Genomic DNA, 20,433 nt, shown 5'->3' on the forward strand with positions numbered 1-20,433 from the left:
GTAGATTTTTACCACTAACAGGTGCTGCTACCTTTTTGGCACGCAGTGTACATAAAGGATGGTCTCTTTTAAAGTTTCATATTTCTGTAGTTTTTTTTTTTTTGTTCAAAAATATTATTACAATTAATTTAGTAAAATTCTTATGAAAACAGCAAACAATTATACTTAAATAAAACGAATACCGTGAAAGATTGATGACCCATTTCTGGATAGAAATTCGTTACGGTAATTCGTTGCAAGGCACTACTCACAGCATTCACCAGAACATTAACATAATTGCAGAATTGGAATGCCTTAACATCTTTGTTTTGGAAAAAAGTGTAATTTTCAAAGTTGCTCGAGCCATCGTTGCGCATCCAGTCATTGAACCTTCAAGGTAGGCTTCCCAATCAAGCCAATCTGATTGCAATGCCGTAAAGAAGGTAGTCAATAACGTTCCTTTACTTCCGGGAGACGAATGCAGTTGCGAGACTCTATAAACAAAACACCCAACCGTTCCATTTACTTCGACGATCGTTCTGACGACCTCAAGTTTCCCTAGGCACCAAAGAAGAATATGAAAATGAAAAACTCCTTCTCAAGATGCTGTTTTGATGCACTGACCACCTTTTTTGTCATTCTTCAACTCCCAGTAAAGGTATTCTAAACAAAACATTTGAGGTTGAAGTTGGAGAAACCGCTGTAGGAGTATTCGTTTAATTATTTCCAGGTGATGTTTACTCATAATATAAGAGAATGTCATCTTCAAAAATCTATCAAATCTACCCTTAACTTCTTCCTGAGTCGACTTTTTGTTTTCCTGAAACGCTTGAGACATGCGATGGAAATATTGAGCAAATAAACAATAAATACATTCCGCTCGTAAGCTCTCTATAGCCCCGTGTGCGCATGCTTTCTCCACTAATTACACCTCCACTTGGAAGCGTCCCAAAAGAAGCGTCCAATTCCGCTTCTAAACAAGCCGAACGAGCGGCATTGTTCTGTACGAGCGACATGTACAGCAAAAGTGTCCCGGGTGCTCTCACGGGTCCTACGGAATGAAGGGCCACTCCAGGTTGTCAGGTTGGATGTATGTTTTTTGTTTTTTATTAACTCCCACCCACGGCATTTATGTCCACATCCCATGTCCCGTAACACATGTACTTGCGCTTGATTGGTTTTTTTTTCTGGTAGTAAAGCCACGGGGCCAACCCACGGCTCGTACCGGTGTCGTACCCTAATCCCGTGAATCAATTTTCTTAAGTGCCGCATGCGGAACTGGTCGACCGGGCCGGTCGCTACGCTGCGCCCTCTTATCGACCGATCGCCTCCCGGGTGACAATGTAGGGAACCTCGACGAGTGCTCGACCGAACAACCCGGGTGCACGATGTCTCAATCATCGTAATTAAAATTCGCGAGACCGCGAAAAACCGCTACAGGAGGGCGCGCCTGCTCGAGCGAGTCATATGCATATCGCACGCTGGCCGAGGTTGTGTAGGGTCTTGGGTCTGTGAAGTGCTCAGGTTCCTCCCGAAAGAGTGAGGTGGAACTCTTTACGTCAGATCCGTCGCCCGAAGCAAACAAACCAACCAAAAGTTAATGGGACAGTGCGTGAGAGACAAAGAGTCAGCCGGGAAAGACCGAGAAGGATGACCGAGCCGAGCGAACGAAAATAAAAGTACTCCTCTGGCAGGCAGAGCAGGAACGGCGCGCAGCTGTACCGTGGGGAGTGGGGCTGGAGTCCGGAGTGGCGTGCATATCGAAACGAGTGTCGATAACAGCGGGACAAAAACAAATTTCTCTCCCTGTCAAGTTGCTCTTCTGCAGACTCAGCGCACCACATTATGCCGCGCAGAGAGAAAAGGAAAGAGACAGCTGCCGTCTCTGCCGGCTCTGCGAAAGAAGGAGAAGGAGAGATAGAAAGCACTCGGCTGCTAGGAGTAGGTGGTACGGGCTGTTCGCTGATAACAGCGCCGTTCCGTTGCGCGTCTACCTGGGCCGAAACCTGCGCAATGTGCTGGTCGTCGGCTCCGACCAGGCAGCAGCGGCACGCATCCGATCCCGAGCAGTGCGACGGTACGGTCACCACGTACTCAGGTACCGGCAGCCCTTGGCAGTATTACCTTGGACTCGCTCGCGTGTGCGCTGTCGTGCTCCTCTTTCCCCGACTGCGCCGTGTGCCACTGTGCGTGTGTGTGTGTGTGTGTGTGGGTGTGCGTCATACAGGGTTAGCAGACTGTGTGTGTGTGTGTGTGAGAGAGAGAGGTTTCGGGGAGGGGGTGGGGGTAAGCAGTGCATCCCAGCAGTGTCGTCATGTGGTAGCACCCTGAACACCCTCTTCACCAGCAAACAACTTTAACGCCAACGACTCAATCCAGCCAAAGGAAAGTCGAGGAAGGGAGCAGGAGGGGGGGGGGGGGGAGGGTCCCTCGATAGGACGCAAATGGGCCGGTCCCAGTCGAAGGAGCAGGCGCCGGGTGGCAACAACCCGTGGGAGGCGGAAATGGCCCGCAAGCAGCGCCGCGAGCAGACCGCCCGCGAGCTGTCCCAGGAGCGGCGGGAGCAGGAGCGGCGGGCGGCCAAGGCACGCCAGCGCGCCGAAAAGGAGGCAAAGCGGCAACAGAAGAAGAAGAAGAAGAAGCAGCAGCTGGAACGGAAGGCGAGCGCGTCCAGATCGAAGCAGCGCAGGTCGAAGCTGGACGAGCTGCGCGACACCGAGCCGCCGCCGATCGTGCGCAAGTCCAAGGCCAAGCTGGAGGAGAGCGACTACGACTCGGAGGCGAAGCGGCGGATGCAGCACCAGCTCGCGTTCAACAGTGACATCTTCGTGCTCAACCAGCTGGTGCTCGGCGTCCAGTTCTACGGGAACTTTGAAAGGTAAGTGGGGCTTTTTCTGGGCAAAGAAGAACTCCTCTCTCTCTCTCTCTCTGGGTTTAGCAATCCCTTGGCACAGAATTGTACCTCCGAAGTAGTTCTAGCAACCAACTCCAACCAACCTACCAACACCAACCCCAACACCTTTCAACCACTAGACAACTGTCTGCTCAACACATCTTCCAGAATCTAGCCAATATCCGGCTCCACCTGAAGTGTTCGTACTTCGGACACGTCGTGATGGGTCGTTCCTCTTTTTTCTCCAATATTTGCCTTCGTGGTCATCGTACCTCTCGGTATGCGCGTGTGTGTGTGCATCGTGGTCATCTCCCTCCTCCCGTACAGGTGCCGAACGCTTATCTTATGGAAATGGCATTGCATACGCGTCAAGAATGCGCAGCAGCAGCACCAGCAGCACAAACATTCCAACCCACCCGAAAACCCCAGGATGACCGGCCGTGGCACCGTCGGCAGTGAAAAAGCAGCGAGGGCCTGTGGTGAGGGTTTCAGCCAGCAGCCACTCCAATTAGCAGCTGGAGTTGGAGGCGGAAACATCGGTCAGATCACGCAGCTCGCTCGGTGGTCTCGAGCACCCCCCCCCGACGTGGTGTGGTAGCGATGGTGATAAGCAACCGTTGCTGCCGAAGCAACCGTCGATGGCGGGGTCGTTGCGTGGACGAGATGATTGCTGTGTGATGACCGGTGTGATGTCACCAACCGTACCGATCACTTATTCTAATTGATAACGGTGTGCAAATACAGCGGAGTGCGTTCGCGGTACGTCCTGCTGTGGGTGATATCGCTGTAGGCGACAAGAGCAGGGCCCTTCCGTGCAAGATATCGCTCTTTTCTTTTTTAAAAACATTGAGCTACAACAAGTTCATAGTGGATCTTTCGGGTGTTCAAATTACGTCCTGGTTTGAGTGATATCGCCATAGGCTTTAGACGATACAGCTTTCCTTTCCCGTGGGTGATATCTGATATCGGAAAGATTGAACTTCAATTGTTAAAATTTGACCTTCGTGTAGACATTGGACATTGTCGGAAATTTGACCTCCGTGTAGCCTAAGAAAACTTCTCGGACGTCCACTGTCCTTCCTGCTATGCCGCACAGGCTGTAGACGATAGAGCATTTGCTACTCTATCCTAATTCATTTGCTAAACCATCCCAATTCATCATACGGATGAATGTCTAGACTCCACTTTGATGCTCAATGTTCGTTCTTCAGTGTGAGATATTGCACAGGCTCTAAGCAGCATAGCACTTCACCTTCTTTCTTTTATCAGGAATTAGAAATGTCGGTATTTCAACATCAAAATCAGAACTCGAAGCAGACCCAAAAATCCAATTGCACATCTAATGCAATTCCTGCAATGTGTGATAGGGCTATGGCTCTAAGTAATTTAGTATATCCTTCCTTAGGTCATTAGGATTTTTGAGCTCTCCATTTCAAAATCTGAGCCCCAAGTAGATCAAAAGAACCACTAGGACGTCTGATGCACTACCTGCTGTGTGTGACAATGCGTAAACTCTAAGAAATAGAGCATTTCCTTGGGACATTTGTTGCTGCCAACTGTCAGATAAACACAGAATGAAAAAAAACCTTGAACATCAAGAAATCCACTCAATAGTCACCTCGTGAAACCAATTACGAAGGCAGAGTGTGTACTGCGCTACAAACAGAACACTTCAGAACAAGACACGATGACCGTGTCAAACTGACGTGTGTTTGCTTTTCCTTTCTATGTTGCCGCATCTGCCGCGGGCCGGGTAATCTACCCAGGGTAATCCCTTTGCCTCGCTAGGACAGATAGTACGCCGAGCACTTCAGGTTCAATTGCCCCGGTTACAAATTGAACATTATCGCTTCGAGTGTGCGAGAGTTCCGAAACCGTGCCGACATGTTTGACCTGATAAGGCCGACCATGCGTCCGAAAGTGGGCAACAGGAGGAGGCTACACAGCTCACATACTTCCGCTTTGCACGAGCAGCAAAAGGGATTGAGGTTGACCAGGTCATGTCTTTTGGGGGGGCGCTCGCAGACCTCGCAGGTCGCGTGCTTGTATGAATGAAACTTCAGTACCGATCCCGAGGGGGGGGGGGGGGTTGGGCACAGAATCTGACTCACGCGCTGAATCGGATGGGACTGGCGGCGCGTCATAAATCATTCCGCCCCCCGTGTACCAGCCTGACAGCTTCGATTGTTTAACAATCTGTAGCCCCGAGTTCCGACAGAGAAGCCGCCTCATGAAACAAGTGAGCCGGCTACAATGTCGTGAGCCGGGTTGTAACATTTGCCGATTTCTACAGATCGGCCGCCTGCCTGCCATTTGGCACACGACGTACATACACACACACACATGCACACGGTGAGCATTGCTGCCGAACGGTTGGGGAGGTTTATCATCAATCACCGATCAGATGTTTTACTGTCGCGAGGAAGCTCAATGTCAGTACCACCGTGTCTGTTTGGGGCTCGGTGGTTCAGATTGGTAGAGCTACAAGGTACACTTCATACAGTGTTCCCGTTCTATGGGTTCTGGGCCATGGGTGCTAGCCTAATCAATTTCAGCCCGGTACACGCGGCCGCCTACTTCAGGCTACTTGCGGCAGTTTTCATTCAGATGATTCAGTTTCATTCACACAGGTACTAAAAATACCTGGACCACCTGGAGAGAGGTGGTATAAACTCGAACAAGTTTTTGGGGGATGTAGTGGGAACTCTCTCTCTCTCCAATCCACCGAGCTGAAAAACGGCCCGGTGGGAAGCACACACTACGCTCCAAATTGGTACATCGTGCACCATTGTGGAATGTGAGAGCCTCCAGGGTGTGAGATAAGGTGACGAATGTAACACCTAGCGCAAAGGCAGAGGCGCCAGCGAACACTCTCGCTCGGTTATCTCGACGATGACGCTTCGACTCAGACATCCAATTGCGTTCTGGCGCGTTGCGAGATTGAGAAGCCGCCCGACCCCCGAAAAAATTCAAAACCTTCATATCCTCTCGGACTGAGACATACGGGCTGAGACTTTGTCGCTACTTAGCGACTCCGCGGCTGTGTCGTGGCTGGTAGTGTCTCCGTTCTCTTATCTGCCCGAGTGCATCACATCGAGTGTACACTATCGTGCCATCACCGTCCAGCGCATTGGAAAAGTATTGCTTTACGTCATGATCTGATGGATCGGCAGGGTACAGATATCCCGGAACAGTCTGACAACTAACTCTAGCCAGTCACACAAGTTTCCCTGGAACTCACAAACCTGTCCCTCACACTCTTCTGTTCTCCTCCTCCAGGGAAATGTGGGAAGCGGTCGAGCGGAATCGCAACGAAGAGAACCGACGGAACGGGAAAACTTCGCGCCACTGCAAAACAGTCATCCTGCCCGACCGTCTGCTGGAGGCCGTCGACAAGCGGGTAAAGTTCTACGCCAAGTAAGTAGTCGCCCGTTTAGATGATACCACCGTTCCCTGAGTGACCTCAGGTTAATGCTTTCTTTTCTGTGCCCCGAACCAGACATGGACCGAATAAGAACCGCCTGCTGCCGCTCCACACGCAGACCTGCTACGTCGTGCACGACAACATCGAGATCACGAACCCGGGCGACAGCTCGGTCTACAGCATCCTGACGGACGCACCGATCTACAAGCTCGAGATCGAGGACGCGCTCGAGGACAAGCTGAAGCAGAGCGGTGCCGATGCCGGTGCGGTGCGGAAGCGGCGCACCCACTGCCACCACGGCTACATCAAGCTGAAGAGCGTCGAGTACATCAAGCCGAACAATCCGGCGCCCGCCCTGGACCGCATCCTGGCGTTCGGTGCCGAGCCGGGGCCGAGCGGGCTCGGCCCGAAGCTGCCGAACGGGATGGCGAAGGTGAACAGTCTCAGCGAAAGTGATACTCTCGAGGATGAGGATGACGATGAGGAGGAGGAAGATGACGCAGAGGAGGATGACGACACAGGTGCGGGACGGGGGGCGAACCGGTTCGCCAAGCTCAAGTACCGGGACAGCATCATGGTGAAGACGAGCAACGGTGTGTACGGGAAGCGGCCCCAATCGCAGCTGCTGCTCGCGAACGCCGGCGTACCGTCGACCTCCACCAGCTCCACGTCACCACCGAGCAGCGAGTACGACTACGCGTACATTACCGCGATCAACACGCACCAGCCGCTGAGCGTGATGCGGTCGGCCGGGGGAGACGAGGCGCCCGTCAGCACGACCGTCCTGCCGGACTACTGCATCACCACGATCTGCTGCCCGATCGAGGTGCACGAGGGCTACTACAGCGACGACGAGTCGGAGGGCACCGACCACAAGCTGAGCATGTACCGGGGGCAGGGCGGCGGTGGTCCCGGTGGCAGTGGGAAGCTGCGACACCAGCAGCACCACAGCAACGCGGAGTACACGACCGAGCGGAGACAGTATCTCAACTCGAAGGGCTTCCTGGCGTACTTCGTCAACCTGTTCCAGGACACGCTCGCGGCCGAGCTCGACATCCCGGCGGAGGATCTGCGCAGCGCCACCTGGAAGGGGGCGGTCGTGTACAGCGGCCAGTGGGAGATCGTCCCGGCCATCCTGTCGCCGTGGCCGCGGGAAGCGATCGAGTGGGTGCACCGGAAGCGGGACGTGAAGATTAACCCGCTGACGCGGCAGAAGTTCCAGTGGCCGACGCAGCCGATGATCCAGAAGGTGAAGTCGTTCGGGTGCCACGTCATCCCGAGCGGGTACGCGCCGAAGCAGGGCCAGAACCGGCACCGGCAGCTCGAGTGGAAGATCGTGTTCCCCGAGGCGGAACGGTACCTGGAGAGCTGCCTCACGGGCACGCAGATCAAGATCTACATGATCACGGTGCTGCTGCTGAAGACGTTCGTGGAGCCGACGCTAACGCCCGGGTTGAGCATGTTCGGGCTCGAGCATCTGCGGGCGCACCTGTTCTGGCAGTGCGAAACGAACTACGCGGCCTGGCCGGAAGACTACCTCGGCGAGGCGCTGCTGCGCTTCCTCAACGCACTGCTCGACCGGATCAAGACGCACACGCTGCCCGACTACTTTCTCCCTGCCCGCAACCTGTTCGAGAACGTGCCGGAGCGGGTGCTGGTCGAACTGCACAAGCGCATCTTCCGCATCACGGAGAACCCGGTGATGCATCTGCTGATAGCGCTGCGCAACCTGAAGCTGCCGAGCGCCCGGCTCGCCTTCTACCCGAAGGTGCGGATCAAGCGGCTGTACTCGTTCCTGGTGATCGACAACCCGCTCAAGATCGTCAACCCGATGCTGCGCGACGAGGACGAAAACCTGGCGGCGGAGGACTCGGACGAGAACGAGGCGAACGAGCGCGAGATTGCGGTCGGCTCGATGGCGTACTACCACCAGCAGGAGGTGGAGTCGCGCCGCAAGCGCACCCGCATCGTGCGCTTTCTCGTCGCGGAGCAGCTGAAGAAGGAGCGGGCGGTCCAGCCCGAGCGGCGCCAGTCGGTGGAGTCGATCGATCTGACGGTAGGTGACGGTGTACGGTGGGGGAAAGTAAACAACGTTGTTGTTTGTTGTTGTGTGTGTGTGTGTGTGTCTGTTTTGGAGAAGACTCGTTGATGTTGAGTAGTTTGTGTTCAACTTGCAGTTCCTGCCGCTGAAGCACATGGAGAATCTGCGGCGTCAGCTCATCTACGGACTGTTCGTGGAGCACTTCATCGAGATGGCGCGGGTGTCGGGCGGATTTCGGGCGCTCAACCAGGCGCTCATCTATCTGCGGCAGGCCGAGCGGCTGTGCAACCTGCTGGCGGACGACGAGGGCATTGAGGAGGCGCGCCAGTTCCTCACGCAAATCTACGGCCTGCGGCAGGAGCTGGCCCGGGCCAGTGCGAAGGGGGCGGACCGGCCGGCCCTGCCGAAGCGCACCAGCACGACCGAGCGGCAGCAGCAGCAGCAGCAGCGCCGGAAGGTATCAGTCGCCCGGCAGAACAGCAAACGGACCAGCTACACGAACGTCCGGCCACAAACTTCGTCCGGTGGTGCGAAGCGCCAGCAGCAGCCGCAGCGCTTCTTCTCGCCCGACGATGAAGACGACGACGAGGAGGAGGAGGAAGAGGAGGAGGATGAATGGGAAGATGTGAAGCAGCGGCGCCCGTCCCGCCGGCTGTCGGCGCAGCCTGCGGGCGGGCTGCGCAGCCGCCGGCCGTCCCAGAAGCAGCAGCACCAGCAGCAGGTCAGCGTACAGATACACGCACCGAAGTCACCGGGGGCGGGACCGAGGCGGTCGGCCGGCGGTCCGCCCCGCTCGTCCGACGAGATCGACGACATCTCGCGGCTGCTCGGGAACGTTACGGTCACACCGAGACAGGGTTACCGATAGCTATCGGCGTGAATGTGCAGTAAGTGGAAGAGAAGGAGAGAGAGAGAGAGAGAGTAGGTGCGAGTGAGCGAGGATGAAAACAAAGGCGTTAGGAACACTCCACGAAGCGGTAGGAAAACCCTTTTTCTGTGATAAATGGTACCGGGTTACCATGGTGACAAAGCGGGACAGCTGCCGCGCGGGTTCGGCTGCTGTCGGGCCGAAGTGTTGTTGTACTAAAAGTAACTGCTTGTACTAATAAACAAACAAAAATCTTACCACAAAAGTAACGGGTTGTTTGTCCCGTGAGGAACTAGTTAGTGTAACCGATGCTGGCGACGAACCCGATCGTGTCGGAGAAGAATTCGAGGGGCGTGAGCGTTTTGAATGTTTCTAGCTAAAGCACGACTAACCAGCTACAAGGAACTGGTCGTTTGTCGTACTTGCTGTTGTCACTAATTTTTCGAGACAGTTATTTGCAGCCTGTGGCCAAGATGTCGCTCAGGCACGATCACTTCCGCTGGACGAACTTTGTGCCAGGGCGATTCAATTAAAGAAAAAATGTGCACATAACTTATTACACCCCGCCACCACAACTATAGCTTTTTTCATCCACGCTGTTTTGTGGCGTAATTTATGGATGTACAAATAATGTCAGCCAATCACATGCTAACTAATTTTGACAGCATTTCGGTAACGTATGAAAACAAAAACAAATATCAAGTCCGTTCTCTGCACCTACCAATGGCGCTTGAGTATATCAAGAATATTTGTTGCTTGATAGCCTTCCTGTACCGGTGATAAATAATGTTTTTTGTACTCGCGTATCTCGGGCAAAGACAGCTGTTGGAATGAAGTTAGTGGGTAAGAACACGTAAGACACGTAAACGTAAAAGCTCCTACAGCGATGGTTGAACCAATAGCGGTGGTATTGCTCTAAAATGCATTCCACGCGCTTATTTGGAAGTAATTAAGTTTTTTTTTGTTGGTCTTTTACAAAGCGTTTGACGGTTTAATCATGTAGTTTCGTTACATCGCAGAGAAAAAATCATTATTTTGTTAAATGTGTCTAAATGGTTCCCAAAATCTTTAGGATTTCATAGAAAACTCATACCATTATTAACGCTGTAAATAACTATATAACTGAATATATTTGGAATATACCATGAAGCAATGTCAGCAATGTACAATCGTGCCATGTTGAAACATTGTCATCTCAGTTGATATTGTTACTGTTAGCTAGTTGAATTAAAGCGATACCGGTCAAAATTGCTAGGTCCGGTAATTATAGTGTTCGGGAAAGAGAGGTAACGACGGACACTGTGGGAACGATGGACACCTCACATAAACACTGGATAAAAGATATTATTAACTAGTTGAACAATGTAGCATCCAACCTGATTCAGAGGCAACAGCATTTGAGCATCAAAACAAATGTTCGCGCTTGTGTATCTAATTTCGCTGTTGAGATCTTAAGCTCTACAACTTTGCTTCTGCTTTCTATTGCTGATTAGCAGAGAGCCATCAAATTGGTTTCAATTACGTCTAACCGGATGTTATGAACAAAACAAATTGAAATCTACGAATAACAGAATACCGGTGAAAACGACCACCATTAATGCTGTTACTTTCGCCATGATTTGAACCATTTCTTTGTGCAATTGAAGTAAAGTGAAACTGATGCGACATCCATCAAGGAATAGATAAAAAATTCTACAGCTTTTCAAGGATCGATGATTGAAACTTGGATTTTGTCTTGGACATAATTGACATAGAAATGACCTGAAGGGCCTATTAACAAGTCCATCAAACTTGCTGTAGTAGCGTACTTGAGTAATTTCCTATAATGTAAACCTAAATTATACCTTCTCAAACTCAGAGCTAAGCCGTAGCTGCTGGTGGTAGAGCTTACAGCAATGCCTTAGAACATGTTTCTACGAATTCATTCGTAGTGGCGCTCCAAAATTTATGGAAGAGTGTATGTTCCTAGGAAACAATAGGTACCAATAGGGAAGTGGGTAAACAATTAAAATACTGTAAGCCTGTTCAATTGCTAACATTTTCTGTAAGTGATCATCTTACCCTTCATAGTGCCCATCTTTCCTATCGCAAGTCTTCCGCCATACCCGAGCATACCGAAGCTGCACGAAAAATAAAAAACATATGTTTTTAATTGATGACAAAAACATAAAGTTTGTTGGAGCATCAACAAAGTTTTAAAGCAATTTCTGATAAAATATAAGCGTTTAATAAAGCCTGCACATGTTCACATCATCACTGTATTCATAAATCTCTGTTTGAAACATTCCTTACATCAAGGGTCCGTCTTTACCTACCTTCTTTTAAATTCTTATCTTTTTTTATGCATACATGCATAGAGAGAAGGTAGGAAAAAGTCGACAACGTTTCATGACGATGACGATGGTATGACAATTATTAGAGAAGCCTGCAAAATTGAAAATCTCTTCATGATTTCAGGAGTCCGGAATTGACCGACTGGTACTATAGAAACAGAAATGCTTCTAAAATAAATTTTGACTCAAGCGGTCGCGGGGCCATAGAGTTTGACTGCCCTGTATGAAGCAGAAACAATGATCGACGCAATGATTGAAATATGTATGGTAAAAACCAAAATAGCCTTGTTATAAAAACGAAAATAAATGCGTCGATTCAAAATATCCTTCATAGATCGTTTGATGCCCGAAAACGACAAAGCAAACGAAAACCACCAACAACCGTGAGGCTCTAAAATGAAAATGTCAAAAATCGATTCCGGTTACATTCGGTTCGTTTTTCGAAAGGCGATTTTTATCGCGCTGCCGGGTGTATTCGAACGAAGCTGCCGCACACACCGCTAGTTCCGCACGGACATCACCAACACGAACACCGGGCGGGACACGCGTCATAACAGTGCAGTTCTGGTGCAGCACATGTGCAGGTGTTGTGCAAAATGACACGCGCAATGTGTCTACACAGACACCAGTGCGGCGCGGATTGCGTTTACACATACGTCGAACGTGTTTCGCCCCTCTTCGAATGACTCGGCCCGCACTTTGATTGCAACAGCCGGGCCGGCCGCACCCACATTGCTCCGCTCCGGGATTGAACTGTCATTGGTATTGCTATTGTTATTATCATTGTAGTGTTTAGAGCTGTGCCATGCAAGTGCCACGTGTCAAGTGTGTGTGTGTGTGTTTTTTTTTCTTGGGCCGCTGCCTACTCACCTCCACCCCGTGCTCGGTGTAAAAGTCGCCCGTCCCCATCGACGCGTACAGCTTGTAGCCCATCTTCTCCAGTATGCGTATCGAGGGCAGCAGCTCCATTTTATGCTGTGATTGCGTGTGTGCGTGAGTGGAAAAAAACAACAAAAATTAGTCGCCAAAGTCGAAGAAATGTCAACCCCCCCCCCCCTTACCTTGTAGCTACCGATGCTGAGGAGAATGGACTTTTTCGGCATCTGAAAACCGGTTGACATCATCGCCTTCAAGTAAGCCTCGTACCGGTTCTCGCCAAAGCACGCCACCTCCCCGGTCGAGGCCATCTCCACCCCGAGCATCACGTCCGCGCCGGCCAGCCGGGAAAAGCTAAACTGCGGCACCTTGACGCCGACCAGCCCCCGCCCGTGCATCACCTCCACCGGCTCAATGTCCGTGTGCCCGACGATGACGCGCGTCGCCAGCGCCACAAAGTCAAAGTCGAGCGTCTTGGACACGAACGGGAACGAGCGCGACACGCGCACGTTGCACTCGATCACCTTCAGCTCGTTGTTCTTCGCGATCAGCTGCATGTTGAACGGGCCGGTCACGTCCAGCAGGTCGGCAATGTCGCGCGCAATCTCCTTGATGCGCTCCAGCGTCTCCCGGTTGAGGTCCTGCGGCGGCGTCACCAGCGTCGCGTCGCCCGAATGCACGCCCGCGTTCTCCACGTGCTCGGACACGGCCATGCAGAGGATGACGCCGTCCGCCGCCACCGCGTCCACGTCGATCTCCTTCGCCTCGATCAGAAACTTGGATATCACCACCGGATGCTCCTTGCTGACGTCCGACGCGTGCTTCAGGTACGTCTTGAGGTCCTGGTTCGAGTAGGCGACGTTCATCGCCGCCCCGGACAGCACATAGGACGGCCGCACCAGGCACGGGTAGCCCACCTCCTCGCAGAACTCGATCGCCGACTCGAGGTTGGTCAGCTCCTTCCAGCGCGGCTGCAGGATGCCCTTCCGGTCGAGCTTGCGGGAAAACTTGAACCGATTCTCCGCACTGTCGACCGACTCGGGCGACGTGCCGAGTATGCGGGCCTGCTGCCGGTGCAGATCCATCGCAATGTTGTTCGGCAGCTGGCCCCCCATCGACAGGATGATTCCCGTCGGCTGCTCCGCGTCGTAAATGTCCATCACGACCTCGAACGAAATCTCCTCGAAGTACAGCCGGTCGCACATGTCGTAGTCCGTGCTGACCGTTTCCGGGTTGTAGTTCACCATGATGGTTTTGTGGTTGAGGCGGCGCAGCTCCTTCAGACACCCGACCGCACACCAGTCAAACTCGACCGAGCTGCCGATGCGGTACACGCCCGACCCGATCACCATCGTGTACTGGCCCGGAAACTCGACATCGCTCTCCGTCGCGCTGTACGTCAGGTAGAGGTAGTTGGTCGAGGCCGGCCACTCGCCCGCCACCGTGTCGATCTGCTTCACGTACGGCAGCACGCCGTGCTCCTTGCGCTGCATGCGCACCGCCAGCTCGGTGCTCTTCACGCACTGCGCAATCATGCGGTCGGAGAAGCCGAGCCGCTTGGCCTCGCGCAGCATCGCCGCCTCCGGCACGCACCCGTGCTCCAGCCCCTCCAGCTCGACCGTAAAGTCAATGATGCCCTTCATCTTGCGCAGGAACCACCGGTCGATCTTGGTCAGCTCGTAGATCTGCTCCACGCTGTAGCCCGCCTTGAGCGCGGCCGCCAGCACGAACATGCGCTTGTCGGTCGGCTGCTCCAGCTCCTGCTCGTTCACCGGCTTCAGGTACGGGTCGAACCCGCTCACACTGTCCACCATGCGCAGCGCCTTCTGGAACGCCTCCTCGAACGTGCGCCCGATCGCCATCACCTCGCCGACGCTCTTCATCGAGCTGCCGATGTTCTTGCTGACGCGCGCAAACTTGGCCAGATCCCAGCGCGGCATCTTCACCACGCAGTAGTCGAGGCTCGGCTCGAAGCAGGCGGTCGTCACGCCCGTCACCGAGTTGCGTATGTCGGGCAGCGGGATCGCGAGCGCCAGCTTCGCGGCCACGTACGCGAGCGGGTACCCGGTCGCTTTGCTCGCGAGCGCCGAGCTGCGGGACAGGCGCGCATTCACCTCAATGATGTAGTACTCCTCCGACTCCGGGTTCAGCGCGTACTGGATGTTGCACTCGCCCACCACGCCAAAGTGCCGGATGACGCGGATCGCGGTCGAGCGCAGCATGTTGTACTCGCGGTTCGACAGCGTCTGCGAAGGTGCGACCACGATGCTCTCCCCGGTGTGGATGCCGAGCGGGTCCACGTTCTCCATGTTGCACACGGTGATGCAGTTGTCGTACGCGTCCCGCACCACCTCGTACTCCACCTCCTTCCAGCCCTTCAGCGACTTGTCGATGATGAGCTGGTTCGAGTGGGCCAGCGCCTGGCTCGCGAGCGCCCGCAGCTCGTCCGCGCTGCTCGCAAAGCCCGACCCGAGCCCGCCGAGCGAGAAGGCGGCCCGCGCCATCACCGGGTAGCCGATGCGCTCCGCCGCCTCCAGCGCCTCCTGGATGGAGTAGACGGCCGCGGACGGTGCGACCTGTTCGCCGATTTCTCCCACCCGCTCGGCGAACAGCTTCCGATCCTCCGTCTCGATGATGGAGCGTATCGGCGTGCCCATAATGCGCACGCCGTACCGCGCGAACAGCCCCGCCCGCTCCATCTCCACGCCGCAGTTGAGGGCGGTCTGGCCGCCGAACGTTAGCAGCACGCCGCCCGGCCGCTCCGCCTTGATCACCTGCTCGACGTAGTGGCTGGTGATGGGCAGGAAGTACACCTTGTCCGCCAGCCCCTTGGACGTCTGCACCGTCGCGATGTTCGGGTTGATGAGCACCGTCTGGATGCGTTCCTCCTTGAGCGCTTTGATCGCCTGCGAGCCGGAGTAATCGAACTCACCCGCCTGCCCGATGGAAAGCCCGCCCGAGCCGAGGATCAGCACCTTCTTCGGCCGCTCCAGCTCGATCGGGACGGGCGGCACAAAGCGCAACCGGTCGTTCAAGCGCTCCCGCACGGTCGGGGCGGCATCGATGGCGGCCTGCACGCCCCCGCGGTACTCGCGCACCACCTCCAGGAACACGTCGAACAGCACCTCCAGGTCGGTCGGGCCGGCCGTATGCTCCGGATGGAACTGGACGCTAAAGTACGGGCGCGTCCGGTGCACGATGCCCTCGTTCGTGCCGTCGTTCAGGTTGGTGAACAGCTCCTCCCAGCCGGCCGGCATCTCGCTCGAGTCGACCGCGAACCCGTGGTTCTGCGACGTCATGTAGCAGCGGCGCGTGCCGAGATGCATGCAGGGCAGGTTGTGGCCCCGGTTGCCGTACCGCATCTTGAACGTGCGGCAGCCGGCCGCCGTCGACAGGATCTGGTGCCCGAGGCAGATGCCGAAGATGGGCTTGACGGGCCCGTCGGTCGGCAGCAGCAGCGCGCGCAGATTGTCCACCACCTCCCGGCACGTCTCCGGATCGCCCGGACCGTTCGACAGGAACAGGCCGTCGTACTCGGCCGGATCGGGCCGTGCGTTCCACGGCACCACGTCCAGCCGGGCGCCCCGGCTCACGAAGCAGCGCACCTGGTTCAGCTTCAGCCCGCAGTCGATCGCGCAGATGCGCGGCGACCCGGTCGGGTTGTAGGTGCGCGGCTGCGCCAGCGACACCTCCGCCACCAGGTTGCGCAGGTTTTGGTTGCTAAAGTTGAAGCCGGCAATGGACGTCACGCGCGACTGCACAATCTTACCTAAAAAAAAAAAAGGCAAAAAAGGAATGAAAGTAAAAAGCAGGCCGGAAACCGAGCAGACCCTGCCCACTCACCCAAAATCGTGCCATTTTCGCGTATCTTCTTCGTGAGCGCGCGCGTATCGATCCCGCTGATGCCGGGCACACCGTGCCGGGCCATCCACTCCGACAGCGTCAGCTTGCTGCGCCAGTGCGACGGCTCGTCGCAGATCTCGCCCACCACCAGGCCCGCCGTCCAGATGCGATTGTTCGACTCGAAGTGGCGCATCAGCCCGCACTCGTCCAGGTCCGCGTCCGGGATGCCGTAGTTGCCGATCAGCGGGTACGTCAGCACCAGCACCTGGCCGTGGTAGGACGGATCGGTCATCGATTCCGGGTAGCCGACCATGCCCGTCTGAAACACGACCTCGCCGTCGACCGACAGCGGCGCCCCGAACGGGTGCCCGTGCATGATCGTACCATCCTCGAGCACGAGCGAAGCCGTCGCCGGCCGGTACTCGACCGTCTCGGCCGCCTCAACCGGTGGCGGCTCGTCCCGCCGCTCGCTCTCCATCTCTTTCGGTCCCATTGTCGATCGCGCGTACTCTACCTGCGGTTGGGTTGGAAACAGGAAAAGGTTCAGTGGACGCTAGCCTTGCCGCACACGCACACCCAACGACTTGTTTTTTTGAGATTGAGGCGCGTGTGTGTGTGTGTGTGTGAGCGTGTTCAAACACGAAACGATAGCTTAGATTTCTTTCTTTTGCATTTGGTTGAATGATGTGTGGAACTCCATTTTTATAATATCTCATTTGTTACATTGAATAACACTTTCTCCCTTTTCTTTCTTTTTTTCTGTCACTTTCAGTTCCTCGTGTCTCGGGATAAAGTGCTTTGAAGATGGCATCTCGGGCACACACACACACACAAACACGCACAAGCCTGATTTATCGCGTTTGCTCAAGCATAACCGGCATGGACTCGATTCTCGCTCCACATCTTTCGGACAAACGCAAACGGGTTCGAAAAAAAAAACAAAAACCAAACTACACCAGCAATGGAGAGTTACTTTTCAAAATGCTTACGGAATGAATCCTTCAACCGATTTGCTGATTCCCCTTTAAATCCTTTAACGTTTTTAACTACGCTTCCAGTAGGATGGCGCACGTGTAAATGATCGTCAACACTTTTCTAACCTCAACCGCAGCGATTGTTTGTTTGCTGTTGATTTTTTTTTCTTTTCTGTTTCTCTCTCGTCAATCACACACATGTGCGTTTTCGGTAAATCATGCACCGTGCGTAGGAAAGAGACAGGATCACATCTGTCCACATCTGAAAGTGGATTTGATTGTGGCTGTGATACCCCATACATTGCGACGCTTATTGTTACTGCTCTAGCTAGACAAAAACCGGTTTGCTTTGTTTGTGGGCAACATGGTCGATATCAAGGGCAGTGTAGGAACGAGGTCAAGTAATGTATAACGATTTGACAAGTAGTCAAAAGTTCTTAATAGGCAGTTTGACATCTAAGAACCCTTTACGATTCAAAGTTTAATTCTGATAAAAATGTCAAATCGGTCTGATCACCAGAAGAAAATTGTAAATTGATTATTGAATGTTTCACCAAATGTATTGATGTCTGTTTTAATAAAAATGGTTTACGGCAGGGGTCTCCAAACTACGGCCCGCGGGCCGCATGCGACCGAGGCGACTTTTTAAAGGTTTAAATTAATAGTTAATTATTGACTATTTTTAAAGAAAATGTAATTGCTGCTTTTGAGAGACGTAGACAAAGCTTAAATAATAGAAAGCTGTAGAAGTTTTGTATGTTATGTTAGCATTTTCTTAAATAGACGAAAATTAAACGTCCGCATTAAATACAAACAACGGAAAAATGGCCCTCAACACCATTATATGTGAGGCAATGCGGCAACCGCGAACTGAAAAGTTTGGAGACCCCTGGTTTAAGGGTTTGATGAGTTTTCAAGGGCGTTCTGCTGTCAAATGGCATCCAAGATGGCCAAACCAATTTTGGCTAATACTTGACCTGGTTCCTAAACAGTCCTTGGTCGATATGATATATGAAGCTAAGGTCCAGAGGCACCTAACACATGCGTGGATACGCAACGACGCACACAACGTCAGCATCTGCTTTTGATAGGGGTTCCGCTAGTGATGGGACACTACGGGCTGGTGGAATTTCGGTGATATTCGTGGAACTTTTCCGTTCGGGTATTTGCTGTCAATTTGGGTAATTTTTTTTTTTTTTACGCTCTTTCGGTTCTGCTCAAGCACGCACGTGGTTTGGTGCTGGATGGGCTGGAAACCACTGGCCACATTAAACTGGCTACATGTAGCCCTTCCATTTCATGTGCAGCTCAGCACAATCTCGACCATGTGGTTGCAATGAAACAAGCTTGTAATCAAAATTTGCCATCACGACCGCATCTTCTTCGGTTCCCTTCTGCTATGATTTAAAAAAATCATAAAGCCACGATTTACGTGCTACTTTTACGATCTGTGAGGTGGTTAACATGCCACAATGCCAAAGCGCGCCATAAAATCCGGTTTCTACCACCGATGGTCCTTGTCAAGCAGTTGCCTGACGACAAACACCATGAGTGTTGTGTGCAATACAATACAAAACCTGTCAATGTTTTACTTTGTAACACACTTTGGATTGCAAACTATAGCTTCAATGTGTTTACAGTGGCAATGCCTTATCTCGTGGATCAGCTACTGGTCAACAGGTCAACAGGCGCTACTGACCAGCGTGCGGGATGAGAGCAGGAGCAAAGGTGACCGTTGCTGCAGTCCGTCTATTGTTGCAGTTGGTCGTCGTTAAGATTTGAACGCATTTTGACAACTCCGTGCGACGTATCGCTGATGCGCAAAACAGACCGCGTGGTCAGTTTGTTTATACAGCCTGCTTAAGCGATATACGCCACAATGTAAGCGGACGGCACAGCTTGTACATTTGCATTAGCTGGGTATAGACATGTTAACCAATTACTTGCACAAATATTCAACACGATTTATGCACAAAATTAGGATAGCATGTATGTTTGCACAATTGCAGGAAACATGCAATTAGTTTTGCACTTTACATGAGCGGCAAAATTTTGCGGTGTATCTAGGGCCGATTGCATTGTTTCAATGTTTAACGAAACTTTTATTTTGTGGCTCGTACACAGTATGCCAGTGTTCGGGTTGATGGTGCCACGGGTCTTGATTGCAGAATGTTTGCTATGGTTTTTGATTGGTGAGGAAGCTGCAATCGAAAGCGTTAGCGTTTAATCGTTTGCCCTGCACATGTCTTTAAAGAGCCTGCCTTTAAAAATCACCGAGCAAACTGGAGTGCTCTCGGAATGATCTGTGCTGGTACACGCCCAACACAATAATGATCCAGGATTTTACATATTCCGAGCGCGTGAGCGCTCATTCCTTGTATAGGTCAGGAGTCTCTTAGCTACGGCCCGCGTTGTTTGTGAGCAATGCGGCCCGTGAGCTGAAAAGTCTGGAGAACCCTGCCATACTGAGCAACACTCATGCGAGATACGGCATCACACACTGAAGCTCATCTCACTAATCAAAACTCATCTTAAAGATGAGAGAAGTTTGCAGTCTGTTCTGCCGCGACAAGGTGGATGCCTTTTCATTTCTATTAAAATTTTATTAGGATATTTACTCCGTGCTCCGTTCTATTCTGCCAAAATCGTCTGTCATTAAACCCTTTATCTACGCACACGCTCCATACACAGCCTTTGATCGCCTTTGTCTTCTTCTTCTATTTGGCGCGTAACGACATACGCGGTCATTCATGCCGGCCTATACTACAAAATACATTCAAGACTTAATACTTTCAAGTTACAGGGTTCGAACCCACGACGGGCATGTTGCTAGGTCGTGCGTGTTGACGACTGTACCACGGGACCGCTCTCTTTGTTTAGACGTTAGTATTAATTACGCTTACGGATACCAAACGCTTCCACTGGATGCAACGTTACACGGGTGTATCTGCCACACTAGCACTCGTGCGCAACCGTTTCACGAAACTCTTATTAAAACACGCTATTCAACCCCTTCCCACACCACGCAAAGAACTGTAATAGATGTGCTGTATCGAATAAACCATAAAGTCACTACTTCAACCAGACGTTATCGAAGCGTAGCCTATTTAATCAGCTTGAGCAAACACAACTATTAGTCCACCATATGTATATACCCACTGGGACTTGGCCATTTAACCAATACATGTTCCGGCGACACACG

General features: G+C 52.7%; 2 protein-coding genes and 1 long non-coding RNA gene across 8 annotated transcripts in view; 2 read left to right on the forward strand and 1 right to left on the reverse strand.

The window, feature by feature from the left end:
* LOC120949972 (CAD protein) overlaps positions 1-20,248 on the reverse strand; it is a 26,626-nt gene extending 6,378 nt beyond the window's left edge. Inside the window, exons 1-4 of one of the 4 annotated variants that reach the window (XM_049608091.1) lie at positions 20,135-20,248; positions 16,258-16,771; positions 12,600-16,183; positions 12,409-12,513 (exon numbers count right to left, since the gene is read on the reverse strand). In XM_049608091.1, coding sequence (XP_049464048.1) covers positions 12,409-12,513; positions 12,600-16,183; positions 16,258-16,750 — 4,182 coding nt within the window. In that variant the 5' untranslated portion in view covers positions 16,751-16,771; positions 20,135-20,248. Of the gene's footprint in view, positions 1-12,408; positions 12,514-12,599; positions 16,184-16,257; positions 16,772-17,246; positions 17,340-19,351; positions 19,432-19,492; positions 19,561-20,134 lie in introns of those variants that run through there. The other 3 variants (XM_049608093.1, XM_049608092.1, XM_049608090.1) reach the window with 3 other exon arrangements.
* On the forward strand, positions 152-9,474 carry LOC120950019 (uncharacterized). Of its 3 annotated transcripts, none has more exons than XM_040367735.2 (4): positions 152-2,857; positions 6,152-6,289; positions 6,372-8,352; positions 8,456-9,474. In XM_040367735.2, exons 1-4 carry the CDS (start codon positions 2,424-2,426, stop codon positions 9,203-9,205), a joined length of 3,303 nt encoding a protein of 1,100 aa, XP_040223669.2. In that variant the 5' UTR covers positions 152-2,423; the 3' UTR covers positions 9,206-9,474. The 3 variants fall into 3 exon arrangements, with proteins under 3 accessions (XP_040223669.2, XP_040223678.2, XP_040223685.2); XM_040367744.2 differs by having other exon boundaries at positions 156-2,857; positions 8,474-9,474; XM_040367751.2 differs by lacking the exon at positions 152-2,857 and adding an exon at positions 2,864-6,046.
* LOC120950061 (uncharacterized) lies at positions 16,410-20,317 on the forward strand. Its single transcript, XR_005751096.2, has 2 exons — positions 16,410-16,504; positions 17,030-20,317. It is a non-coding gene; the product is annotated as an uncharacterized LOC120950061 (long non-coding RNA).
* The last annotated feature ends 116 nt before the right edge of the window (positions 20,318-20,433 follow it).

The sequence above is a fragment of the Anopheles coluzzii genome, chromosome X (assembly GCF_943734685.1).
Source record: "Anopheles coluzzii chromosome X, AcolN3, whole genome shotgun sequence".
Lineage (NCBI taxonomy): Eukaryota > Metazoa > Arthropoda > Insecta > Diptera > Culicidae > Anopheles > Anopheles coluzzii.

Bases quoted from the DNA above. Each gene is read 5' to 3' on its own strand.
- LOC120950019 (XM_040367735.2), top strand. From the start codon at position 2,424: ATGGGCCGGTCCCAGTCGAAGGAGCAGGCGCCGGGTGGCAACAACCCG. The intron at 6,290-6,371 runs GTAAGTAGTCGC...GCCCCGAACCAG, and splicing joins CGGGTAAAGTTCTACGCCAA to ACATGGACCGAATAAGAACC. The intron at 8,353-8,455 runs GTAGGTGACGGT...GATGTTGAGTAG, and splicing joins TGGAGTCGATCGATCTGACG to TTTGTGTTCAACTTGCAGTT.